The sequence below is a fragment of the Eschrichtius robustus genome, chromosome 1, assembly GCF_028021215.1.
Source record: "Eschrichtius robustus isolate mEscRob2 chromosome 1, mEscRob2.pri, whole genome shotgun sequence".
Classification (NCBI taxonomy): domain Eukaryota; kingdom Metazoa; phylum Chordata; class Mammalia; order Artiodactyla; family Eschrichtiidae; genus Eschrichtius; species Eschrichtius robustus.
Genome location: NC_090824.1, coordinates 2,029,588 through 2,056,357, shown reverse-complemented (window position 1 = coordinate 2,056,357; position 26,770 = coordinate 2,029,588). Strand labels below are relative to the sequence as shown.

The 26,770-nt window shown below is 54.6% G+C and overlaps 2 protein-coding genes across 25 annotated transcripts in view; one reads left to right on the top strand and one right to left on the bottom strand.

Moving 5' to 3' along the window:
* The window catches only part of KLC1 (kinesin light chain 1), a 58,324-nt gene extending 41,173 nt beyond the window's left edge, over window positions 1-17,151 (top strand). For 2 of the 14 annotated variants that reach the window (XM_068539810.1, XM_068539801.1), the window contains exons 14-16: window positions 5,785-5,915; window positions 16,360-16,438; window positions 16,790-17,151. In XM_068539810.1, coding sequence (XP_068395911.1) covers window positions 5,785-5,915; window positions 16,360-16,438; window positions 16,790-16,792 — 213 coding nt within the window. In that variant the 3' untranslated portion in view covers window positions 16,793-17,151. Of the gene's footprint in view, window positions 1-3,608; window positions 5,437-5,784; window positions 5,916-9,530; window positions 9,771-10,622; window positions 13,574-16,359; window positions 16,439-16,789 lie in introns of those variants that run through there. The other 12 variants (XM_068539793.1, XM_068539766.1, XM_068539784.1 and 9 more) reach the window with 7 other exon arrangements.
* On the bottom strand, window positions 7,877-26,584 carry XRCC3 (X-ray repair cross complementing 3). Of its 11 annotated transcripts, none has more exons than XM_068539885.1 (10): window positions 26,509-26,584; window positions 23,591-23,707; window positions 23,143-23,324; window positions 21,315-21,452; window positions 21,001-21,213; window positions 20,289-20,654; window positions 17,873-18,027; window positions 15,646-15,858; window positions 15,505-15,551; window positions 13,601-15,421 (listed from the first exon to the last, which is right to left on the bottom strand). In XM_068539885.1, exons 2-10 carry the CDS (start codon window positions 23,665-23,667, stop codon window positions 15,202-15,204), a joined length of 1,611 nt encoding a protein of 536 aa, XP_068395986.1. In that variant the 5' UTR covers window positions 23,668-23,707; window positions 26,509-26,584; the 3' UTR covers window positions 13,601-15,201. The 11 variants fall into 11 exon arrangements, with proteins under 11 accessions (XP_068396070.1, XP_068396061.1, XP_068395986.1 ...); XM_068539902.1 differs by having other exon boundaries at window positions 23,646-23,707; XM_068539951.1 differs by having other exon boundaries at window positions 23,143-23,444; window positions 23,646-23,707; window positions 26,509-26,532.
* Between the last annotated feature and the right edge of the window lie 186 nt (window positions 26,585-26,770).

The following is a 26,770-nucleotide window of genomic DNA, read 5'->3' as shown; positions in this document are numbered from 1 at the left end:
CTTGCTTTGGTTTCCCTGTGCCAAGACAACCAATCAGCATCTGCTTTGACCACTCACCCCGTTGGGCAGTCGCCCAAAGGGAAATGAGGGTGGCGCTGCCCTACTCGTGTCCGTGTCCAGCCCGCACTGTGTACTGTACTCTCCCCGTGGTGGCTGTTGTCTGCGTGCTTTGTGTAGAGGGCCCCTCTTTTCACTGGTCTTCAGGAGCCAGGGGGCAGGGTTTGATCCTTTAGAATGAAGTTCTGGAGGAGCTTTCTCTTGAGACAGTATTTCTAGGTCAATCTTTCTATGAAATCACGTGAAAATAAAATTATTGACATCTCAGAGTTCTATTACTGTCTTCAAGACTGAGACTTGGGGGTGAGGGAGAGCTGCTTTCATTCCTCCGTGGAGGGCGGGCGGGCGGGCGTCACGGTGCGGTGGGCAGAGGTGGGACCCCACCCCCGCCCAGTTCCTGCTCTCTGCCCTTCACCTCACCTTTCCTCTCTCACTGTGGACATGCTGTCACTCAGGACGCACACACGCTGGGTGCTGGATACCTTTTTACTTGACTTTTAGACACTAGCGACTCTGCATCTTTGACAGAATCCACCCCAGGGCGCTTCGCCTGGGCTGGATCCAGTTGACTGAAAGAATCTAGATTGCCGGTCATCCAGTGCAGCGGTTCCTAAACTCACTTTGAGCAGCAGAAGGAACCCTCCCCTCAGATGGGGTCTTATGTGAAGCAGTGTGTAAATAGAGAACTGCTTGGGTTAACCAGGGAGGGACAGTCGAGAGCTGGCGCCTGAGGCCACCGCTCAGACCAGCACCGCCCCCAAACAGGAGGCCTTGGCTCTCAGACTGGTTTCCTTTGGAAGCTCTGAGGTTCTGAGAAGTTAGTGCTGCTCTCCCAACATTTGACTTGAGTTTTATTTTCAGAGCATACATTTACGTTTTAAAAAGAGGCAGGAAAGGCAGTATGCACCCTTAGGTGGTGTTTGGTTTTTTTTAACGTCTTTTTTGGAGTATAATTGCTTTACTATGTTGTGTTAGTTTTTGCTGTGTAACAAAGTGAATCAGCTATACATATACACGTATCCCATATCTCCTCCCTCTTGCATCTCCCTCCCACCCCCCCCTATCCCACCCCTCTAGGTGGTCACAAAGCACCGAGCTGATCTCCCTGATCTCCCTGTGCTATGCGGCTGCTTCCCACTAGCTATTTTACATTTGGTAGTCTGTATATGTCCATGCCACTCCCTCACTTCGTCCCAGCTTACCCTTCCCCCTCCCCATGTCCTCAAGTCCATTCTCTGTGTCTGCATCTTTATTCCTGTCCTACCCCTAGGTTCATTAGAACCATTTTTTTTTAGATTCCATATATATGTGTTAGCGTACGGTATTTGTTTTTTCTCTTTCTGACTTACTTCACTCTGTATGACAGACTCTGGGTCCATCCACCTCACTACAGTTACCTCAGTTTCATTTCTTTTTCTGGCTGTGAGTAATATTCCATTGTATATATGGGCCACACCGTCTTTCTCCATTCGTCTACCCTTAAGTGCTCTTTAGATTCAGCTTTATTGAGGTGTAATTGCGTGCAACCAGAGGAGCGCATTTGAAGCTCACCTTGGTTTAGAGGCTCACACACTGCTGTCCCCGCATCATCTCTGTCCAGGTGTGAGGATAAAATGTTTCATGCTGTCTCTGCATGAGTGCAGATTTCCCTGGGATTACAGGGCAAGCAGACTAAGCATTGTTGCTATTTGCAGCCACTTTCCTGTGTGCATCAAGTCAAGAAAAAAGATAAAAATAAATTGGGAGTTGAGGTGGGCGCTGAGGCTGGACCTGTCTGTAACTTCACGTTCAGATCACAGGTTCTCTGAGGCAGCCTCATTGTTCTTACTTGTTTACTTTATTATCATAAGAACTTGTTACATGTTTATAATGAGAAAATGCTGTTTAGGTTTTATTTTATATTGGGGTTCTACATTAGATTTTAATTTTTTAAAAAAGGATTTCAGCGCTCCTTAAAAAGTTTGGAAACCGCTGCTGTAGGGAAAGTGCTGAGCTGCTCTGTTGGGGGGACGCACACAGCCCTCCCTTGGGTTCTCACAGGACACTTGGCGCAGGCTTTCTCAGAGTTCAGAAGTAACATGGACCACAGAGGGCGGCGTGGTCAAAGACAAGACAAGCTGGGTTATAATAGTTACTCCCTGCAGATACTGCAAGTCTGGGTCAGCAGAGAACTGAATTGTGTGCTATTAAGATATAAGAAACGTAAGGCTCCTGGACATATTCTAATTCACGTGAAGTTTCTGGATGAGATTCTTGATATGGTAGATAATTTGTTTAGGGAAGTACAATTCTGTTCTTTTTCTGTGTACCGCAGAGATCATAATTGAAGTACTTGAAAATGTAACTTCATCAAATGTTATTTTTGTGTAAACTGTTCAGATCTAAGAGTCACTGTCAAGATAAGTCTCTTATGGTCCTGCTTCTAAAGATGCAGATGCTCTGTGCATAGTGACCCTTTCTGGGGAAAACTGACTTCACGTTAACTGTGAGACGCACGTGTGTCAGTCACCGGGACCCAGGTCCCCACTGGGCCACGCAGGAGCCTCGGGGCTGCACTGTAATTAAGGAATTGCCCTTGCGGTGGTCCCACTAGGCCGCCAGGAAACATCACACGTCTTACATTCTGAGTGGGACCTGAGCTTCACCTGTGCTGGCCTTTCTGTTTTCAGAGTGCCAGTTCTCTACTGGGGTCCTTCTGAAGTAGCCCCACCCCCATGTACCCATTCTTTTCATACTGCTCCCCATGTTAATATTTCTAAAAGCTTTTAATACACTAAACTCTTTCCCAGGATTACTGGGAATGAGGTAACTGTTAATTAGAAATAATGTAATTTTTTAAAAATAAAAATTAAACTAGGAAGACAACTAGAATAAACCAAAGAAGAATTTAAAAACACCAAATCACCTGAAATCCATAGATAATAATTACTGCCATATAATTCTTCACCAATACATTATACTGTTAATTTTTGTTCAGAAACCCAGTTTTTTGATGCAGATATTCTTTCATGGCAGTATAACGATCTAGACTATTCTGAAAGTGTTGGAATACAATGAAACCTCCCAACCCTCTAGTCTGTTTTGAGTAGAAATCCACCTTGTTTGGGTGGGTTTGTGCTGTCCTTCCTGGTGGTTCTCAGGGGAGAGGTTCCCAGCTGGTGAGAGCAAGGAGGGCAGGCAGACCTACCTGCTCCACCGCCCCACCTCCCCTCCAGGTGCTGCTCCCCAAGCCCAGCCTGCCTTGCCGGGGGGGGGGGGGGCAGCGGGGGGGGGAGAGAGTGAGTGTGTGTGGATAAGTGTATGAAATGCTCTTGGAATCGGACTGAAATTACTCTTCCGTATTCTGCTGAGTGTCTAGTACAGGAATATTACAAATAGTACTACTATAGAGTAGCACTGAATTTTGAAAGGAACACAAGGAGTTGTACTATTTATAGAATTATATTAACGTTTTAACATTCTATTTCTAAAGAGCAGCAAGAACTTATGTTTTCTTGTCCTCCCAGCATTGGTGGGGAGTTGGTAACAAGTTTTATTTTTCCATTTTAAAGATGAGAAAGATGAAGCTCGGGCTGGTTAAATGACTTGCTCAGCGTCGCATGGTGAGTCAGCGCGGGCGGGGCTCAGGTCCCCGTGGTCTGGGGCTTCCAATCTGCCAGGACCCAGGATGCGTTGCTGCTTCGGAAATCCTTTTTCTAGTTAATTTTATTTTGGATTATCAACTGCATGTTTAAAATGTGCTATAAACTTTAAAAGTCAGTGTTTCTTAACATTTCTGAAATGTCTAAAATGTTAGTGTTTTTCAGAGAAAGTCCTTTCTGATTTCAGAGAGAACTTTATAGTTTAGTTCTATGCGAGAGGATTTCTGATAAAGTTAAAGCTTTAATGAATGCACTCTTCCTGTGCATAGCAGTCTTTCTTTTGGTCACTGTCAATGTTTTTTGTTTCGGAATCTCCTTATGTACAGTAACTTGAAAACCTTTTTATTGTGAGTATCAAGGAGATGTCTAGCACGGTGCCAGCCCGTGCTCTAAAAATGTTGAATTTTATTTTATTGAGGATTAGGAGTGATTAGTCTAGATTATGTAAAATGTAACATAAGGTCCAGTACCTGTTTCATACGGGGCTGACAGGAGCAGGCAGAAGGTAATTCCAAATACTAAAGCGGTAAAAATGCTGCTTAGATTTTGTGACCTAGAAATACTGTAAGCCAAGCTGTGCTGCGTGGAAACTGGCTCTTTTCTCATGAGTTTCACCCGGGCTTTCTCTCTCCGTTTCTGTCTAACAGGCCTAGCTGCCCTGTGTGACACTCACACTGTCTCCTGCATGATGGGTGGCATCTCCTCCGGCTTTTCTTCTCTCTCCAGTGCTGACGGCTGTGTTTAGCAATCCCCTAGGATTCTTGTCAGAGCTACACCGCCATTCCTTTCGGTGCTGCTGTCCTTTTGGGGGGTTCCTTATCTCTGTATACATGTAGCTTTGCCAGATATGTACTTAGTAATATAAACTGTGTTAATAAAACCATTTACTGTGTAATACATGAGTTTAAAAACTAAGAGCAATTAGCTGTTCACTTTGATAAGAGGTAGTTAGTAGTATCCTCCAGGTGTTACTGCAATGGCATGATGGTGACTGTGACACTACCTAGGCTGTCAGAGTAGGGCATGTGCTGCTCCTGTCGCGTACGGAGACCTGCTGGGACCACCCTGGGCTCTGGGCGCTCCCCTTAGGATCGTGCTCAAGTAGAATTTGCTGTGTAGTCTTTGTGTGAAATTTTGGCAATTCTGCTTTTCTCTACTAATCTTTTAAGTGTTCAGTGATTTGTGTATTTGTGTCTTTCTAACTTCTAATAAACCCACTCCAACTGACCTGTGTCTTGGTGTCTGTCTGCTTGGTAGACCTTCTCACTCTTTCCATGGAATGCAGCATTGCCGTAGCTTCTAGAAGGGGTGGGGCTACTGTTAATCTTACTAAATGATTCATTCTGAGAATAAAAGTTGTTCTATACACATTTTTTTCACTCTGTGTATTTGATTTTCATATCCAGATACTGCCAAGTGTTTCACTTATTAATGTCTGAATCAGTTATACGAAAGCTGGGCACTCATACTTGCTTCCTACAAGGCATCTAAGGATTTTTAGTTATTTGTATAGAATGAACGTATTGTTTAATTTTCCCACTACATTTGTAATCAACATTTAATAAAACTGTCCTATATAACTTAATGAAGAAACAGTATATCTATTGCATGTAGATGAAATTGTTAAAAGGAAGTTGCCTATGTCAAACCTAAATGTTTTAGGTCCTGTACTGTTTCATGGACCAGATGCTTCCGTATTTATTAAACATGGAGTTTGATTTTGGTGATCTTCCTAGAAGCTGCCTTAATTTCCTTGAGTCTTTCTGTGTATCTTTTGTTTCAAAACAGTAACATAATTAATTTTCCTTTGGGGATTTTGTTACTTTTGTTTGAATGAGCTTTTTCATGTTCAAAGGTTTTCATATTCATTGGATTATCTTGCATGAAATTTAAAATGGAGAGATTTCTATTTAAAGTGTATTTACATACATGGCAAATTGATAATTTCTGTAGGAGTCACATTAGCAGCAAGTCACAGACCGGCAGGTCAACCACGATGTGAATTCTTGTTTTCATTTAGCTTTGTCTCTTGCGGGTTGGGAGGGAGAACCATGTGGCGCTTCACATTTGTTCACGTTTTTTTCAGGATGGCACTGGATCTTTAAAACGCAGTGGTTCCTTTAGCAAACTCCGGGCTTCAATTAGACGCAGCAGCGAGAAGCTGGTTAGGAAGCTGAAGGGAGGAGGTTCACGAGACAGTGAGCCAAAGGACCCTGGGTAACTATCGCCGGCCCCCGCCCGCCCTTCTCGCCCGCAGACCTCAGAGCTGCATTCCCGCCTGCTTCCCACACGGTCGCAGTGGAGAGGGTTAGTAGCTGCAATCCGACTTTTTCCCAGGATAGGTTGAGAAAAAATTGTGAAATTTCCTGTTTAGAGGCTAAAAGAGCTGAAGCCTTTGAAAGAAATTTATGGAATTCTTTGATTTTGTTACATGTTCAAAGAAAGCTTTAGCAGTGAAAAGTAAGAATTTAATATTAAAATATTGAGCATATTGTTTTCTCTAAGTATGCATTATTCATTTTTAAAACCAGCATTAGCTTAAATCCTTTAAAGTTAGTTTTAATCTTTTAAAATCAAATGCCAGCTATGACTATATTAAATCTCATCATACAGGTATTACTATAGGAAGAAAAATGGTTTAAATAGAAGGATCACAATTTCAAGAGTTTTGTTATATGAGTTTCTTTAGGAGATTTAAAAAACCTTAGGTTTTGCATGTGTTTAGAAAAGGGTCTCTTCAGTCATGAGTCTTTTAGGGTCTTTTGAACAATAACTTTTAAGTTATCAAAGGAATTTGATTCTAAGATATTCCTTGCTTTTTATAAGGTTCGTCAGAGGAAGGGTTCTTTGTCCTTCTCTGTTAGTGTTAACAAATTGTCCTGGTTTCTGGGTTATTTCTGGTGTAAACAGCTTCCTGTTTTTGGATGCGTTTCACTTTAAGTTCTGTAAGAATTCTGATGTCTCAGAACTGAGACCGAGTTCCTTTTGGTAACGTCTGGGAATATAAAGGTAGGTGCTTTTACAGTTGTGCGCTTCGCTGTCTGTAAGACATGTCCCGTCTCATTCCTCTTGTCATCAGTTGGGGCCTGACTCCCGAGACCGCTGGGGTCGCCCAGCCTGGCTCTCTGGTCCGCGCCTCACCCGCACCTGTGGGGAGAGGGGCTGGGCTTGCCCTTAGCTCTGCCCCCGCATCTCTGCTGGTGGAGGGACTTGCCTTCCGATGGCTTTGGAGGCAGGAGGAGCAGTTGGGTGTTTATATGCTGCCATTGCCCTCTTCTCAGAAATGTCTAGAATCTGCAGAGGGAGTTTCCTGCGCTCCGCCGATGCCTGGTGTGAAACCGCCGGAAGCTGCGGTGTTGGAAGCCAGTGGGGGCTTCTGCGGGCGCGCAGGGCGTCGGTCCTGCCTGGGAGGAGGCATGTGCGCCGCTGCCTTAGGGAAGTGGGTCCTAAAGTGCTCTTGTTTGGTTTCCAGAGCTAAAGTGATAGGGTGCTGTCTGCCCCTCTCACAGCGTGGTGAGGGGCTGAGCAGATTGCTGGGCCCTGCTGAGCCCCGGTCCTGATCCTTCGGCGGGTCTGACGCGTGAAGTGAGGGCCTGTCACGCGCTCTGTGCCGTACAGGCCATCGGCCGGTTCCGCCAGGGCAGACGCACTGTGGCCTGGGGTTCTGGATGTCTCGGAGCTCTTCAGGGCAGCGTCCAACTCTGGCACCAAGTCCTGGACGCGGCAGAGCTCACAGTTTCTCCTTCACGTCTTTCTGTCTTTCCCGTGACGCCGCGTGTGTGGACGCTTCCCAGTACGGATGTTCATGGCGCTAAGAGCGCTTTGCCAGTCTGACCTGATGAAAAGTAGACCCACACACTTTTGCATATCTTAACAGTTTTCCTCTGTGATGTTATCTGGGTTGATATCTTACTAAACTTTTTGAAAAACTAAATAATTTAGAAAGTTTATCCCATCAAATGCATGAAACAAAGTAATCTTTCCAGGTAAGAGCAGCAATCTTTAGACCAGTGGCTCTCAAACTGGAGCATGCTGCAGCGTCTCCTGGAGGGTTCCTGAAACAGACCGCAAGGCCCACCCCTGCGTTTCTGATGCAGTGGGGCGGGGGGGGAGGAGGGGCAAATTTGCCTTTCTAGCAAGTTCCCGGGTAGCGCCAGCGCTGCTGGGTGGGCCACGTTGTGAGAATCACTGAAGTGGGTGCCCCGGGATCAGGGTCTGCAGCCTGCAGTGGGCACAGCTCCAGGGAAGCACTGGACTGCTTGATGGTCTGGGCGCCGCGGGCTTCAGTAAGAGTGAGGGTGCGATTCCGAAGAGTCACTGATGGGGCAAGTTGTTCTTTCACTTCACCTTGTAAAGAAAAGGAAGTTTGAGGACAAAGTTTGTGTACCTTTCTTAGGAAAAGGTAGCTGGCCAATTAAGTAATAGAATAATTAAATATGGCAGAATATAATTCACTGGTGATTTGGTTGGATTTTATCCTTTGTTCCTTAGTGGTTCTGGATAGAGGAAAACCTGTCCAGAGCTCTAGCAACACTTGTGTAGGGGTTCATTGGGATGTTTTTGTCTTGTCCTAGGTGGGAAGCTTGGGGAGTGAGTTTTATAATACTTGGGGATAAGTCAGTTAAGATTTTGCTCTTGGTGTAGTTTGTTTAGTGAGAACTCAGTAAGTGCCTGCTGTTTGCCTGGCACTGTGCCTGTGGTGCTGGCGGCCGTGCGTCCATCACCTGGGCCTTTGGTCCCTGCAGCTGGTGTGCGTGTGTGTGTCTCTGTCTGGTTGTGCTCGGCCTTCACACCTGTGCTTCACCCTTGCAGCCATGCACTCAGCTTGTAAATAATAGTGGTCACTGTTGATGTCATAGTAGTTCAAATTCAGAATTACTGATCCTATTATAAACATTTAAAAATAACCCTTCATATTGGTTCTTTTAGCTTTAAAAGAGAAGGTGGCTTTCTGTTTGAGGTCATTCGTGGTGGCAGTAAGAAATTACAGTAATTTTACGACTATCTATAATTTTAAGTTTAGATTATAGGTAATTTGTAACTTTTTTTTTTTTTTTAGAAATTCACGGTCATTCATTCATTCATTCATTTATTTATTTATTTATGACTGTGTTGAGTCTTCGTTTCTGTGCGAGGGCTTTCTCAAGCTGCGGCAAGTGGGGACCACTCTTCATCGCGGTGCGCGGGCCTCTCACTATCGCGGCCTCTCTTGTTGCGGAGCACAGGCTCCAGACGCGCAGGCGCAGTAGTTGTGGCTCACGGGCCCAGTCGCTCCGCGGCATGTGGGATCTTCCCAGACCAGGGCTCGAACCCGTGTCCCCTGCATTGGCAGGCAGATTCTCAACCACTGTGCCACCAGGAAAGTCCCTTGAGGGTCTCTCTCTGACACGGTCACTTAGGGGCGAGGTTTACGGGAGTCGTTGAGGTTCCCTTCCTGAAACTCATCTCAGGAGGCTCTTCGGGCTCCCACGCCGAAGTCAGCGGGTGGCATTGGCAGAGCCTCTCGGCTCCTATAGGAGCCAGGTTTTAACAAGTGAAACTGCAGCGACACTGGCTTTCTGTATGGGGCTCGAAGATAAACTTTTTGCTGAGAAAGACGCAGAGAAACTGCGCTTTTTTTGTGCTGGGTGCAATAGAGTAGATCTGGGATGTCCGTGTAAAGAGTTGGGTGGGTATCCCAGTCTGGGTGAGATAAAGGCCTCCTCTCCGTTAGGGACAGTCCCAGGCCCCCATGGTGACAGGCTTTGGAGGGGTGGCTTTGCTGTGCTCCCTGCTCCTGGTTGACTGATGTGCTGACGGTTTGTCCTTGCATGTCCGCCGTCCTGGGTGCAGCATGAAGCGCGCCAGTTCTCTGAATGTTCTTAACGTGGGTGGCACGGTGGCCGAAGACCATTTCCAAGTAAGGAGCCCTGCCCCACTTAACATCCTTTACATGTTGGCTGGACCTTTCCTCATCACTGCTGCCATTTCAGCAGAGCCTGTGAACATTTTAGTATTTCTGATTCAAGACAAATAGACATCATAAATGATAACTTTCATAGTCGGCATGAACTTAACCATCTGAATTATGGGAATGTTGTGAACATTCTCAGTATGTGAATTAATGATCTTTTACAAATATTTTGATTGACAATTAAAAATTAAATATTCTGATAAAGTAATATCAAAACTTGACCAGTTGTTAATTTGTATTATTAATTTGTATGATTTTAGCTTCTAGTAGTTTATAACTAATATAATGTCTAGCTAAGCTGTTCAGTGTTTTAAAACTATTCAAAACTTCACTAAGTACAGTCACTTTGACACAACAATCTTTAGCACTTTGTCACCTGTCCAAGTCTCGCACAGACCGGTCACCTTTGCATTTAAAACTGTTGGCATCCTGTTCTCCATTACAAATGGCCTTTTTATTTTCCATGTGTGACTGTTGGGTGCGCCCAGGCCTCTGGCCCCTTCTGTGACCTAGCTGCTGTCCACCGGCACGAGGTGTCCTGGTCACCACACCTGTTGATGCAGCAGCTTTCCCAGTCACCTCAGTCCCACCGGCAAACTGTGTGACGTACAGGGACGGTGACAGGCCGGCAGGTGTGCTGAGCTTCCTCCTCACCCCCAGCACGCTGCGGGGGCGGCTGCTCCCAGGATGCTGTCCTCGGGCCTCTAGTGTAAAAGCTGCACGTGCTCGGAGGATGCGCTGCTGCTGATGACAGTGGAAGAAACTACTTTTGTTTTTAAAGGGTCTGGAGCTAACCTATGTTAATAGTCCTTTGCTCCCCTTTCTTGTGTTTGGCACACGCACATCTGAGCATCAGGACTCTGGTGTGTTGATGTGAGTCGTGCAGCTGTTGTTAGTGCCGAGACCACTGCAAGCTGGCGTCATGCGAGGTACTGGTGAAGAATAATTCTTCCATTTGTTTTTTCACGCAGGAACGAAATAATTGTCTGGCAGACTCCAGAGCTCTGAGTGCCAGCCACGCCGACCTGGCCCCCACGGGTCGAGGCAGAGCTAGATTAACCCCCAAGGCTAACGAGCGCTGAGACTCTCAAAGCTTGGCCAGGCCCCTCCCCCCTGCAGGGCGGCCCTGGGGTCGCCTCCTTTCCTGGATGATGACCTCCACCACCTGCTGGAGGTTTGCCCCGAATTCTGTTAAGCGGTCTGCAGCCCTAGCGCCCAAGAGCCGCCAAAGCCCGACGGTGGGACCCGGCCAGGTGTGGAGCCGGCTCAGCGTGCTCGGGATGGGCCGCTGCTCGTGGACAGCGGCCCCAGCACCGAAATCTGCTTTCAATTGTAATACTGTGTTAAGGCTGTTCATTAAGACTGGAACCTTAAAACTACATCCTTTGAGAATAGGAATCCAGTGACCTGTGGCAGCGATGCTGGGATTAGGGAGCGGGGGAGACGGGGTAGCTGCAGGGAGGCCTGCACCCCTCCTGGTCTGCACCTCAGCCCCTTTGGAGCCCTTTCCCCCCCCCTCCTGGCCTCTGTACACTAAGCACACGGAGATGCATGTTTTCCTTTTAAAAAGCTTTTCTTTGTAGCGTTAAGTAACACAGGGTGGGTTCTGACAGATACATTTTCTTTTCTTTTTTGGAAATGTATTTATTTTGGCTGCGTTGGGTCTTCATTGCCGCGCACGGGCTTTTCTCTAGTTGTGGCGAGCGGGGGCTACTCTTCGTTGCGGTGCACGGACTTCTTATTGCGGTGGCTTCTCTTGTTGCAGAGCACGGGCCCTAAGTGTGCAGGCTTCAGTAGCTGTGGCTCACGGGCTCAGTAGTTGTGGCTCGCGGGCTCCAGAGCACAGGCTCAGTAGTTGTGGCACACGGGCTTAGCTGCTCCGTGGCATGTGGGATCTTCCCAGACCAGGGCTCGAACCCGTGTCCCTTGCACTGGCAGGTGGATTCTTAACCACTGCGCCACCAGGGAAGTCCTGACAGATACATTTTCAAACCAACCCTGAGATGTTATTCCTTAAGGGAATCCATGAGACGAGCTGGTAGGTTAAGAAGGTGTAATTCCAGATGACGCCAGCTGTACAAGGGGACATCCCTGCTGATGAGGTTTGAAAGAGGATCTGGAAAGCTGTGAGCATCCTTGTGAAATGTTGTCAGGGTTAGTTTCTAGTTTACCTTAATGTTATGTGGGTGGTGTCACTGAGCAAAGGCGCTTGCAGCCACCTTTTCCTCAACAGTTGCACTGGGCTGGGGTGCTACGTGCTCCCTGTGGGGACTGGGGGGGGGGGCTCACCGTGGGGTGCCCTTGGACTGCACGTGTCCTTCACCCCCAGTGTGGACCTCGGGCTGAGGGCTAGAGGCAGCAGCGTCCTGGGGTTTCAGTACAGCAAGGCTAGACTTTAAGCTTTGTTTAAAAGTTCCTATAATTCAGTAGTGGATCACCTCAGGGCACCGGTGCTTGTGTTGGTGAGAGCTGCTGTGTCCCCTGAGAGGCAGGCACCCCAGCCCGGTGTTGGGGGCCCTTGAGGCTGACCAGTCTCCTGCAGCCTGTTTCCTCTGGCCACGCTCCTTTCCTCAGCTCCTGACTCCACTTAGGTTTTGCAGCTTCCAATGGATCAGGAACTTTCAAAATGCTCTCTAGAGGTGTTTAAACAAGTTTGATGGGTTGTAAGAAACCACTGGAAAAAAGAGCAGAGCTGCGTCCCCCCCATGTGGGCACTGTGGCCCTTTCAGGTTCACGTTTAGGTGCAGTGGGGGTGATGTGTCTGTGTCACATCAGAATCAGGAGGGGGGACCAAGCTGTCCTGGCTCTTCCTTCCACTACATTGAAGTTTTCTCCCAGCCACAGAGCTGATACAGGACACCTGAAACCCACTCGGTTTCCCTTAGTGACAGTTGTCTCTGGAAAAACAAAGGGCGTTTAGAAAGAATAAACATGGGGCTGAGAATAGAATTTAATTTTAAGCTTCCAGTTGGTGAAAAGAGACCTTCTTTGCAGGGGCCTTAGTTGAACCTTGTCTGGCTTTGAGCCCTCTGGCCCTGGTTCCCCGAGGGTTGTGGTGGCCTTTGTAAGGCCACATGGAGACAGCATTTGGTGTAAGATGAGGCTCGAGGGCCTTCTTGAAGCTGGGTTGTAAAGGCCTTCGTGTCTCAGGGGGAATGCTACCGGGGAGTCAGCAGTTTCTGATTTTTGAACTTGTATCAAAATAGAGAGAAGCCAGGTTGTAACCTACTTCCAGTCTGGTAGTCAGGATTTTAACATTCTCGGAGAGAGCAGTTGTGGGGGGGGGGGGCAGTCCAGCCCTCCCTCTTCCTTTCCTGGTGAGGGGACCCTAGGGGGCCAGCCCCCATTTCTACACTGTTTCTATCAAGTTAGACTCTCCTAGCCAGAGGATGGACGGGCAGTGGAGGGGCTGAGGGTCGCCGTGAGTGTCTGAGGGCAGAGGTCATGGAGAGCTCGGCCTCCTGACCCTCCTGCTCCTCCCCAGGGGGAGAGGCCATGCCCATGCTGCAGGGCTTCAGAGTTATTTTCTGAAACTTAAAAAAAGTTCCTATTATTTGTTTGGTCAGAAGGCTGCTAGGGATATCATGTAATTAGTTCTTGTCTTTACAGTAAAGTATAAGTATTGCTAAGGATTCAGAGTTTAGTTTGTAGCACTCATTGTTATAACTTCATAGAATGTTCTGGGGAAGGCATGTTACATCTGTACGAGGCCAACTTTTGATATGTTTGAACGCTCCGTTGTGTAATCATGGGATATCTGGAAACTAAAGCAGCACCGGATAGCACCAACCAAAGGTGAAGTTCAGATGAGCTGAGCGAGCATCGCCCTGCAGATGCCTCCTCGTGTAATCAGGCTGATGCATAAAGACATGTGCACAGTTTCTGCTTAGTTCTCCAGCACGACAGGAGGACTCAGGTGGTTTATACAGTGGTGTGGCACTACCCCTCGGGGGTCACAGGCCTGTGAGGACCGTCCGATTGTCCGTGGGGCGTGCTCTGGGGGATGGGACTGGCTGAGGCCAGGGAGGCCAGGGGAGAGGTAGGGTGGACACTCCTTTGGGACTTGGTGTTTCTGAGACAGAGAAAACCCCACTGCCAAGTCCCATGGCCCTTGGTGGGTGAGCACCCCCAGGACGGCCTGGGTGCCTGGTGGGCAGGTGCGGCCGCCCAGAGGCCGAAGGTGGGTGCGCTTGTGCCGGCCTGCACCTCTGCGGGGGGGCGGCCATGAAACATACCTTCTGTCTTGGAGCAACAGTTTTCTTTTCTCACTGTTGGTGTGACTTGCCTAGGAAATCGCGTGGAACCGTTTATATTTCCTTACAGAAATAAAGTTTTATTTCCTGTTGTAAAGTCCCTGTACGTTTGCGGAAAGGCTCTTTTGTAGAACTCCAACCCTAAACTTCAGAGCCTTTTCCTGCTTGACATGAGGCACCCAATCTTTTTCGGGTCACGGACTCTACGTTGAAAACATGGTGGAAACGGTAAATGGATCAGCCCGTCCTAGAACGACGTGCACAGAGCGTGTGCCCCGTGACAGGGACTTACCGGCCCGCCCCAGTGAGCCCGTGGGAGCCTGGGACCAGTGTCTAGCTCCTGGAGCTGTGGGAGGCTGGCCACAGCACTGAAAGTGGAGTGACAGGGCCACCCCAGGGCTGTGAGGACAGATGTCACGTGTGTGAGTCCTCAGGACAGTGCCTGGCAAAGAGCAAGTGCTGGTGAGGGTCCAGGGGCCGCAGGTGCCTTCACCGGCACGTCTGTCCGGCCGGGGCTGCTCTGTGCCGGGCAGCAGCGGGGAAGGGGCAGAGGCAGGGTGATGATGGGGGTGAAGGCGGCACAGCCCTGCCGGAACTGGGCAGTCACGTCCCTCGGTGACCGTGGGGCCTTGTGCCACCACGAACAGATGCTCAGATTCCGGCATCTGTGGCCAGATGCAGCAGGACCCTGGCCTATGGGAGGTCCCGAGTTCTATGCACACGGTGCGGGAGCGCCCTGCCAGAGTGGACGCCCCCCCCAGGCCAGGGCTGACGTGCCGGCCACCGTGGCCAGCCTTGGAGGAGGCACTGAGGGCACAGTGGGATGTGCTCTGCTTTTAGAATAGTTCTTGTCTGCCCAGAACGGGTTTCCCGGCCGATGGGCCAAGCCGGCGCCGCGGCTGCTTGCGCCCGCTGGGGCTGGTGGCCGGGGCAGCGCACAAGGCACATCTCCCCGCTCCGATGCCTCTCCGGGACCCTGCGGCCTGGCCGGGGGCTGTGCTGGCGGCCAGGAGCCGACAGCCCGACCACGGGGTGAGGAGGGCCAGTGGGCGCTCGTCTGACCTCGGCCCGCCGTGGCCCGAGGCGTGGGCGTTGGGAGCTTTGGGAAGGGGATGCGCAGCCTTGCGGGGTCGGGCCGGGGCCCGGGGGCCTGCATCCGGGCAGGAGCTAACGTGGGCCCGGGGTGGAGGAAGCTGCTGCAGCAGCCGGCGGGGGGGGGGGGGGGTGCTATGGATGCTGGGCGCTTCCTGCAGACCCTGGTACCTGAGGGGACCCTAACCAGGGGGAGGGCGACACGTCAGCAGGACTCGGTCCCAGGCGTCCCCCGCACACCCTCAGCGGTGACCGTGTAGGAACAGGACGAGGGCGGCAGGTGGGGGGCGGAGACCACCCTCAGGGTGCGGCGGGGCAGGGCGGAGGCGGCTTCCTCGGGGCGCTGCCGGTCGGCCATCAGCCTCACCAGGAGCTGGTTGGACCAGGTTATTCCCAGGGCCGGAGACACCCGCTCTCCCCCGACACTGAGACAGAAAACAGCCGACTGTCCTGTGCTGTGTGTGGAACCGCGGGTCCCGCCACCCCTGCCTTCGGGCGCCCCACTCACCCTGGCAGCCCGGCTGCCGCACCCCGCTCCTCCGCGGATTCCGTCACCTGGAGGGTCCAGATCGGGGTCAGCGGCGGTGAGGACCCAGCCCCCGCCCAGCCCCCCTGGCCTCGCCCTCCCCGGGGGCGGAGGGGGGCCCACCTGGTTGACGCACAGCACGGGGCTCCGGAAGGTGCAGCTCAGCCGGCGCAGCTCGGCCCCCAGCGCCTGCAGACGCCGGGCCCTGAGGGCCGAGGCCGCCTGGTCGAACTCACAACGGAACGGGGCTGCCACGGAGTCGATGACCACCAGGCGGACCATGCCCCGCGACAGCAGCACAGGCACCTTCTCACGCACACACTCCAGCAGGGTGTCCTGGAAGCCGAGGGGAGGTGGCCGTCACCACCCGTGCGGGGGACCCCTCACCACGCCCCGCCCTGGGCCATCACAGTGGCCGGGCCCCTCCCCTTCAGTGGCCCCGTGCTGGGCACCGACCGCCCGGGCCACCACGGTCACCAGGACTGCCCAGCCCCACCCAGCGGAGGGAGGAAGCAGGTGTGCCAGGGACCTGAGTCTGTCCTGCAACCAGCGTCGCCTCCCACGTGAAGACCCCCCGGGCCGCACCCAGGCTGTGCGCTAGGACGCGGACCGGGCCGGTGTGGGGCCTCAGGTGCCCCCAGGCCAGGCCCGGCCCACCTGCCCCCCAAGGCCCTGCGCGCTGTGCTCGGGGCAGCCCTGTCCCTTGGGGCCGCCTGGCTGCCCGCCTGGACTCGGCCCCGGTGTCCGGTGGCCACAAGCCTGCCATCCCGTCAGGCACTCCTGAGAGCTGTCGGGTGTCTGGGATGAAATTCGACTCTGTGCTTGTTAACTCTCCAGGGTGTCTCCAGCAGAGCCTCTCTCTGTGGAAAATGACAGCAGCAGCGGCGGCGGCGGCCTGGAGGACGCCAGCCTTAATGTGAGTCCTGCACCCCTTCCCGCCACCGCAGGCAGCGCTGGGGCATGGGGGGGCCGGGGCGGGGGCAGGGCTGCGCCCGCCTGCTGCAGGGTCGGGACTCCCAAGAGGGGCCTAGCTTGGAGACCCCGCCCCCCGGGAGGAAGCCTGGGGCCCTGAGGCTGTTTGTGCAGCGGCATCAGGCCCCGGTCCGCACCTCCGGCCTCCCCCCGGGCAGGGCCCCCCAGTCGCTGGGCAGACACCAGCGAGGGCCGGGGGGCCTCCTCCAACCAGAGCTGCTCCCAAAACGGAACTTAGGAATGCCGCCCCCGGGTCTCGGCCGGCCTGGCCCTGACCCGCTGCCGCGTTTCGCAGTGAGGATGCGCCGCGAGGATGCGGATGTGCTGCCTGGGTGCGTCCGGAGGGCCCTGTGACAGCCAGGGGACGCTCGCGAGGCTGGAGGGCCTGGAGCGGGAGCCTGTAGCACTGACCTCGCCTTCTCCTGCGTCCACGCCCTGAGCCCCATCACGCTAATCACCCGCAAAGCCACGGCCGCGCTGGGCCCCTAGGGGACGGCCACCTGCCGCCGGTCCACCCCGGGCCGCCCGTGCCCTGAACCAGCCCGGGCTCGCATGCCACCGCTCATCGTGTTACTTCCCTGCGCTATGTGTGATCATGTATTTTACTGTAAAATTTTTAAAAATTAAAAGTTTATACAGTTCATCCTTTACCGGAAATTCTTTTTGTAGCAGTTCTTAAATGGGGGAAGGACCCGGGTGGGTGGCTCTGCGCACTTGTGTTCGGTGCACTGGTCTGTACTCCGTCTCCCATCTCGCTCCTGCAGCCTTTGCTTCCTTATTCAGCCCCAAACAATGACCTCAGCTGGCTGCTCCCCCGCCGCCTGCCTGCCCCCTGCCCCCTCCCCAGGGGCCACTGCCCTCTGTGTTTCCACCGCTGTCTGCCCACAGGGAGGGCGCATGACCCGGGGACGGCTTCCAGGTGTGGTGTCGCCCCAGCGGCCCAGCCAGGTGCGCTCAGCAATCTGGGGGGGGGCCTTGACAAGGGGACTTTCCCCTCCTTCAGAGGCAGAGGTACAACCCCACACCACGGCTGCTGCCGGGCCAGTGGCCTGGACGGCAGGTCCCGTCCTCTGGGCCGTGGTCCCCTCTGCAGCCGGGTGAACAGCCGCAGGAGGCCCTTGCCCGGCTGGGGCCTCCTCTAGGGGGCAGGAGGTGGCGTGTCAGGCGCCCCTCCCTTACCCGCTCTTCCCTTGGGGGTAAGGCTGCCAGAAACACACTGGACGCCCAGTTCAGCCTGCGTCCAGGTAACGAGTAGCGCCGGCCTGAGCGGAGCACACGGCCCCCCGCACACGACACGCCGCAGGCGGGCACCGGGGCCTGGCCTTGCGGGTCGTGTGCGTGGCCCGCCCGCGTGGCTGACTTCCCCTCAGAAGCTTACCACGTCGGCTGCGTGCTCAATGAAGATCTGGTGGCCAAACTGGATTTTCCTGACCACGTCCCCTGGGACGTCTGTCCGCAGGCGCTGCTGCTGAGCGATGAGCTGCTGCAGACGCCGGCTGGGGAAGGCGTCCTCTGTGCACACGAACACGGCCCCTGGGAAGCCGCGGGGCGGTGAGCAGCGGGGGGCCCGAGGCGGCCCCCCCCCCCCCCCCCCCGCCCAAAAGGCCCTCCTTCCTGCACTGCCTCTCGTGGGTCTGCCCCTCTGACCCGGCACGGGGGCCGGCGCCCACCTCTCACCACGGGCCCCTCACCGCCGGAACTGCACCCTGTGGGTCTGCCCGCCCTGGGCTGTCCGAGTGGGAGCAAGGGGAACTGTAGGGGCTCCCGGCTTTCGGAAACGCCCCCCCCTCCTGCAGACACAGGGAGATGCCCCTCCCAGGCCCTGCTGGGCGGATGTTGCCTCAATTGCACTGTCAAGGCTCCTCCTACGGTTCTGGGCTACCTGGTGGTAACTGTCTTTGCTGCGCCTGGAAAAGCCAGTAAACAAAACACAGGCGATGCATCACCAGGGGCCTGGAATCCCCACCAGAAGGTACCCCCGGTGTCCTGCGCTGAAAAGAACCAGGGTCCACCAATTCTCAACAAAGGCCCCAGGACAATTCAGTGGGGAAAGAGTAGTCTTTTTAACAAACGGGGCGCTGGGACAGAGACACCCACATGCAAAAGGATGAAATTAAGACCCTTACCTCATACCATATAGGAAAACTAAATCACAGTGGATCAAATATGAGAGCCCAAACCATAAAACTCTCAGAAGAAAACACAGGGGTAAATCTTATGACCTTGGATTAGGCAGTGGATCCTTAGATGTGACACCAAAAGCACAAGCAAGAAACAAACTGGACATCGTCAAAGTGAAAAACTGTGCTTTATAGGACACCAACAAGAGAGAGAGAAGACAATAGAGAAGATACTGCAAATTGTTTATCTGATGAGTTTAGTATCCAGATTATATAAAGATCTCCTGCAACTCCACAGACAAATAACCCAAGCTTTTAAATGGGCAAGAGATTGGAATAGACCTTTCTCCAAAAACACACGAGTGAGCAGCAGCACGTGAAGAGATGGTCAACGTCACTAGTCACGAGGGGAATGCAGTCAGCGCCACAGTGACAAACCACCCACACGGGCATCAGAAGGACAAGTGTCGGCTCAGACGCGGAGGGACCGGAACCTCCTACATCGTTGATGGGAAGGAAAACGGTGTAGCCGCCGCTGAGAACAGTCTGGCAGTTCCTCAAAGAGCGAAACACGCAGCTACCATACGACCCAGCAATCCCACTCCTAGGTGTCCACCCAAAGCCACGCACGAACAAAAGGTGTGAACAACCCACATGACTGTCAACGGATGAACGGGTAGCTAAGTTGTGGTCTGTACACGTGATGGAACATTATTCAGCCCTACAAAGGAATGAAGAACTGACACATGCTCCAACGTGGGTGAACCCTGAAGACATTATGCTGGGTGAAAGGGCACATTTGCATGATCCCATTTATTTGAAGTGTGCAGAACAGGCAAATCCATAGAGACAGGAAGCAGATGGGTGGTTGCCAGGGGCTGGGGGAGGGGAGAGTGGGGAGTGACTGCTCATAGGGATGGGGCTTCTTTTTGGGGTGATGAAATGTTCTGGAACTAGATAGTAGCGGTGGGTACACAACTTTGTGAAAATGCTAAAAACCACTGAGTTAAATAAAGAAGAAAGGCCTCAGGACTTCCCTGGTGGCACAGTGGTTAAGAATCCGCCTGCCGATGCAGGGGACACAGATTTGAGCCCTGGTCCGGGAAGATCCCACATGCTGCGGAGCAACTAAGCCCGTGCGCCACAACTACTGAGCCTGAGCTCTAGAGCCCGCGAATGACTACCGAGCCCGTGAGCCACAACTACTGAAGCCCGTGTACCTAGAGCCCGTGCTCCGCAACAAGAGAAGCCACCGCAATGAGAAGCCCGCGCACCGCAACAAAGAGTAGCCCCCGCTCGCCACAACTGCAGAAAGCCCGCGTGCAGCCAAGAAGACCCAATGCAGCCAAAAATAAAAAAATAAATAAATAAATAAGAAAGGCCTGTGATCTGGCGGTGCGCTGGCTGAGCCCCATCAGGACTCTCAGGGCCACGGTGAAACCTACCACTCCTCTCGCTGTACCGGTCATGGCACCGCCCCGGGGAGGGGACCCAGAGAAGAGGCAGAAGCACCGACACCACGTCCGCACGCCCTATTTGTGAGTGTGTAACTTTCATTTTGACCCGATTCTGTTTCAACAGACTTTCAAACTTGGAAAAGAGATGCAAGATGGAAGGAGAAGCACCGTCTGACCGTGTCAGTGGTGAGCTCCCGACCCTTGGGGCCTCCCTAACCTTCCCTGGCACGTTCCAGCCCATTCCCGGGGGCAGGGCTGCCTGGGGAGCCCCCGACGTGGCCGAGACCCTCGTCACAACGCCGCGGCGCCCGTGTCCTCCACATCTTGGGAGAGGCCTGGACAGAAGGTTCACAGCCAAACCCAATCGCACGGCCCTCGAAGCTCCTCGCCCCACACCCCGTCGGGCGTCTCACTGGGACAGGTGAGCGGGGTGCCCGCCCACAGAGGGGCTTCGAGAAGCTGGCGGGAAGGTGGCCCAGCATTTGAGGGTCGGCGGGGAGGAGCTCCACATTTTCTGAAGCGCAGGATCCAAAATAACTCCGGAGCTGCTTGGCCATTCTTTTCAAAATTGGGGCTTTCAGACCTGCTTTGGGAAGTCACTTTCTCAGGAAAATGTGCCTCAGGCCCCACATTTAATGTGGTCACAGTGGCCGTGGGCCAGCCCTCTGCAGGGGACACGCCGCTTTACGGAGGCACCCCAGGCCGGCTCTGTCCCGCCTTGGCCAGGCCCCGGGGCTCTGCACTTTCCCTCCCACCGAGGGGCCCGTGGCCCCCCTCCCACTCCTGAGGCAGGAATCGCAGAGCGGTTGTGAAGACAGAGACTGGAACGTGGAAAACGGCCCCCAGGGGCAGCCTCTGGCCTCGATGGCAGGTGCCCGCGAGGTGACAGGTCAGGACCCCTGCCCGCCCCCCGAAGTGGCCGCACTCACCGGCCCCCAGGCCTCCGTGTCGCCGCGGGAGCTGCACGGCCAAGCAGAGCTGCAGCGCCAGCTGGGTCTTCCCGGCGGAGCTGCGTCCGGCCAGCTCGGTGATGCCGTCCAGGGGCAGCCCGCCGCGGAGGAGCCCGTCCAGCACGGGGCAGCCCAGGCTCAGGCGCTGGTGCTGCTCGGGGAACTGCTCCTTCTGCCGCAGCAGCTGGAGCGCTGGGTGCGGGGAAACGACAGGTGAGCCCAGCCCCGCAGGAAGCCCCGCACAGGTGCCCCCGTGCCCCGCTCCTCCAGCCAAACCCCAGGGCACCGGGCACCTGTGCAGACGCTGCTTCCCCGCAGGTGTGAGGAGGCCGCCCTCAGCAAGCGCTGCACGTCGGGGCCGGAGAGGCGGGTCAGCCTCTGCAGGTCTGGTCCAGAAAGATGCAGAACCTCCTTTACTGACCTCAGTTTGGCTGAAGGTATAGAATCAATTACAGGACAAGGTCAGACACGGTAACACACGGCGACACAGCAGGGACAGCAGGTGTCCTCCAGTTCTGGGGACCTGGCGGGCAGGGGCCAGTCCACCTCTCCCTGAAGTTGCAGGGACCCCCAGACGGAGGGTGACCATGACGGGACGGGAGGGAAGGGGCCTGGGGAGGCCCGCATCTTGGCTGCAGAAGCCGGATGCTTGGGCCTCTCCCTGGTGCCGGGAGCAGCGGCCTCCGCCTGGTCCCACGCCCGCCTGGACACGTCTCCCAAGACAGGTCTGTGTGTGCACAGCCTGGGAGGGGCCCGGGCCGAGTCGGGGGAACCATGCACGAGGGAGAGGCCGCAGGAAGGGATCCAAACGAACATCCACTGAACCAGGCCACGGGATGGCCAGTGGGGTGAACAGACAAAAGAAGAGGCAGCATGCTGGCGGCAGTATCGCGGAGGGCTGGGTTACAGGGTGAACAGCCCGAGGGAGCTGGTGTTTCATGAGGAAAATGAATAATTTTGAGCTTAGATAAACATATTACTTTCAAACGAGTAGAAAGAAAAAAAATACGCTAAAAATATATCCAACCAATCCAGAAGAAAGCATAAAAGAAAAACAACACAAAAAAAATAGGACGAACAGCACAGCTTAATAAGGGAGAGTTAAACCTAAATTTATCAGGAATTACCTTAAATACGTATGCACTGAATGCTTCAGTTAAAAAAAAAGACTGAATGAAAGGGGAAAACAGAACTACTGATGTGCCCTTAGGATGGAGGAGCAGGACGGCACGCTGCTGCCGAGCCCTGCGTGCACTCAGGGCCCCTGTCACCTGCTAACAAGCACCTGATGTCGAAGCATCCCTCACAGACACCCCGGGAGACAGCGAGAACGGAGGGGGGTGCAGGGCGCCAGCCGGGCTGCGGAGGAGCCAGTGCAGCGTGGGGATGGACGCGCCCAGATGCCAGCAGACTCGGTGGGCTGGCCAACCCTTTAAGCATTTAGAAAAGAGCCACCGCTGCCTGACAGACCTACTGCGACGTGGGAATAATCAGAAGTACAGAGGAAATGCGGCGCATGAAAAAAGGAGGCAACCACTAACTTTGGGGGGAAAAACCAGAGATGGTACAAGAAAGGAAACAGTCATAACCCCGGGTTCAGTGGCAGCCATTATGTCCCCAGTCACAACTCTGATGGCTAATGGGACCCAAACTGTGTTCCAACTGTGGCGGGAGGTGTGGAGGAAGTAGGGGCACACGGGCACCAGCCAGCCCTCACCCCCAAAACAGGAGGCCTGTGAGGACTCGTAACACAGACAAATCACACACAGCAACATAAGCTCACTCGTCAGCAACCCAGATATAAATACAACAAAGTTGCTAAAAGGCTCCTAAGCGGTAAGTAGTTCCGTTTCACTTTTCAGACACCACGTGTGTACTGCTTTGATGAAAATGAAATTAACTTAAAAGAAGTCCTTTCAGTTAAACACACACACACAACTGAAAAACCTGCGGCACATTCCAGCATCAGGGCGTTGATCAGCACCGGCTGTCCTGGGTCAGTAACCAGAGGGTCCCCAAGGCTCAGACAGGCAACCTTGTAAACCTGTTCTACATAAGATGTGTATATATGTACGTTCATACTTTTACACAATCACTTTATATAAACATCAGCAAACACACCTTTCTTAACTGCAGCAATAATTCTAGGATTCAGGTCCAACTGATCCAAATCCATTTTTTCAATGGGGTGACCATGGAGATGGACGAACGCCCAGGGACACGAATTCTGACGCTCTTGTCGTCCCCTCGAGCGGCCCGGGAGCCGAGTGCGGCAGAGTGACTGAGCCCGGGTGCGCGGTTCCCTTTGTGACAGGGCCACACCGTCAGCCCTGAGCCTGGGGAGGCTTCACTGCGCCAGGAACAGCACTGAGAGCCGCCTAAGGTGGCGCTTCTGTCCGGGCAACTGTTCGGTAACTCAGAACCTAGGACTCAATCCACACACAGATGCATCTGAAGAGACCTTGCATTCTGAAGGTCAGCCCGCTTCATCCCCCGCAGAAAGTGGGAGAAGCCGGCTTGTGTCCCAGCCCCACGCCCTCCAGGCCAGGGGCGCCCTGCCCTGACCCACCTCTCTGGGGTGACGGCGCCGGATACGGTCAGAGGCCCGTGTGCGCTGGGCTCACCTGAGTGGAGCCTGCTTTGCATTCTCCGGCGTGAGTTCCCTTAAGTGTGTCTCCATGGCGATCTGGAAAGAGCAGAAAAGGCCATGTGTGGTGGATCTCAGAGGACGCCCAGGAGGTCGGAACCGCTGCCCCAGCAGAGAACAGCGGACACCGAGTCCGGCCCGGCCTGCAGCCTGCCCTCCCCGCTGGCAGGAGGGGCAGCCGGCGGCATGTCCACCCAAGACGGCACAGCCGGGGATGCAGCAGGGCAGCGACACTAAGGCTGCAGCCACTCAGCAGAGGCCAGGCTCAGCGTCCAGCAGCAGCAGCGAGGCCCAGGCCTCTGGACGGTGTCAGGTCGCTCCAGAAGCTTAAAGAACCGGGCCGTGTACACCCCCTCATCTGCGGTCTGCTCAGGGAGCCCCTGGAGGCAGCTGCTGGGAGGGGGCAGCGCGAGGCTCTGGGGCCCACAGCCCGGGCAGGGGGTCTCCGGGCCAGCAGGCTGCTCCCACGTTCTGCTGGCGCAGGGGGCGGGGGGCTCCCAGGCCAGCTGCTTGGGGCAGGGCTGACAGTAAATACTGCTGAGGCCCTCAGGACTGCACATCAGGGCAGAAGGGCGGCCTGAGTGCAGGGCCCCGGTACCAACTGCAAGGCGGCTGGGGGATGTTGAGTAGCTAGGAGTGCACCCTGAGGCCGTGTGGGAGACGCCCGGGCATCAGACATCCGGACAGAACACCAACCTGGGTTTGTAAATTCTAGAGGAAGTGCGTGTGTTCTTCCCCTGGACTTGTGGGAAGCCCCCAGCTCTGAAGCGGGGAGCAGGCTCTGAAGCGGGGAGCAGCGAGTGGGCTGGGGTCTGACGGGGGGAGGGAGCCTGCGTGGGGACACAGCCGGGAGGTGCCTGTATATAAAGCTCGGATTCTGACGAGCAGCTGGACACGGGGCAGGAAAACCAGCGGGTGACCACCAACCGAAGGGCCTCAAGCTTCCGTGATGGGGGGGTAGGGCCCCCAGAAGCAGAGTGCCCACTGACGGAGCACCCGCTGGGTACCCGACACCGGCCCAGGAGCTGGACCAAGAGCCTCAGGCAGGGGCCCGGGTGAGCCAGCCACCCTCCAGGTCTGTGCTTCTCCAACCGGGGACAAGCATGTGCCCAGGCAGCACCCAGGAGCAGGCATGGGGCAGCCTGGACAGAGCGCAGCAGCTTCCAGGGGCATCTGAGTGCAGGTACCGTTTCAGGGGCACAGCTAACGGCGGGTGCCGCTTGGTGAGTGTGAAGGCGCATCAACTCTTAGGGCCCAGCTCGAGACTTCGAGGAAACTCCAGTTAGGTCCCCAAGCCTTCCCAGGTGGAATCACTTTCCTGTATCTCTGGGACTCTGGGGCTCTCAGGGGGCCTGAGGACCCCATGCCGCCAACACACGCTGGGACAGGAAGGCGGGGCCGCGGCAGATGGGCCCACCTCCACCCTGGGGGCAACACTCAGGTTTCCGGCAGCTTTCGTTGACTCAAACTAAGGACTCAAGGGTTAGAGAATGAGGGAAGATCTCCTTTCAAAACTAATGCACTAAAATAAATGTGTTCAGGGCCTCTCCCGCTCAACCAGACAGCCATGCAAAGGAACCGGAGGGTTGGTCGGGGTGGAAGGAACCAATCCCCACACACTGAAACTGTTCATTCTTTCTCTGGCCAAGTTCGGAGCTAAATTCAGGCAAACTACATACAGCTCCACTAATGTTGCCCTAAAATCACTGAAGGTAATGAAAGGTCGAGGGCTGACATTTATCAAACACTTAGTCTCTTCCAAGCGCGTGACAGGTATGAACTCAAACTTCACACCAGCAATATTATAACCCTGTTTTGCTGGTGAGAAAACAGAAGCACAAAGTGGTTACACGACAAGCTTAAAGTCATGCAGCCAGCAAGCGGCTGGCCTGCGACGCAGGTCCAGGCTGTGTGTTCTAAGCCCCTGACCCAAATTAGCCCGACCCTGAGTTTACACGGCCCACCTGTTAACAAATCCAAAGGGAATCGTTTGGTCTCCATACTCTGCAGAACTCGGTTATCCAGAGGCTGACCTGCCCGGGGGTGTCCAGCCCTGTTGGGAGCAGCCCACCCTCAAGGCTGGGCATCTTTTCCAGCTCCCCCTCCCACAAAGGGGCCAACGAGCACTCCTTCATCCTGGGGCTGCTGGGAGGAAGCTTTCACCTGGGACCTTGGGTGGCCACACGGGTCCTCCCACGCCTGGGCCACCTCTGTGGTTTCTCCAGAACTGGCCAGCCTGGACTTCTGGCCCCCCTCGCTTCTCAGGATCCCCTTCTGTCTCTGGGAACCTCTTCTCTCTTCAGCCCCTGAGGCTTTGAGCACTCCCCACTCCCCCAGACCTGGGTGTCCAGTAGACCCCGCCTTGGCCGTCCGATGAACCAGGGCGCCCTGCAGACGCACCCTGCCACCCACGCGCATCTGCTCTTCCCACCGGGCGCTGCATCTCCGAGGTTGTCCACCCCCCACCCTCTCCCGCCCCACCCCACGGCCCCTGGACTGCTGCCACAGCCCAAAGTGGCCCTGCAGCTCTGCGGGCTGACGGCCCCAGGACCGGGCCCCTCCTGCCCCAGCCCCGCTCGCCAGCCCGCGCGGCACCGGCCCCGGGCTCCCTCCCGCCGCCGAGACTCGCTCGGACCCTCACTCGTCCCCTCGCTCGGCTGTGCCTTCTGCCCGCCCGCCCGCGGGTGCGAACCGCGGCTTGGGGCATCGATGACGCGCGACCCCGTCCCCGCAAAGCCCCAGGAGGAGGGTCGCGCGGGAGCCGAGCTGCGCTCTCGGTGCCCAAGGCCACCCCTGCCTCCATCCCGCCCCGGACCACGGCGGCCACTCCTCGCACTCACCTAGACCGCGCTCCACACGCTTCTTCGCGCCGTCCTACCTCTCGCAGCCTACTCTTCCAATGAGCGCCGGGCGCCCCGCGCCGGATACGCCAATCACAGATGAAGCGGCGCCCACGTCGCCGAATAACTGGCCAATCCAAAGTCTCAATAGCCCCGAGGGGGCGGAACGTGCTCGGGCCGGCCCTCAATGCCTATTGGTGGCCGACCGCAGGGTGGCAGGGGAGGTACCCTTGCGCCAATCGGAGAGCGCAGCGACGGGGCG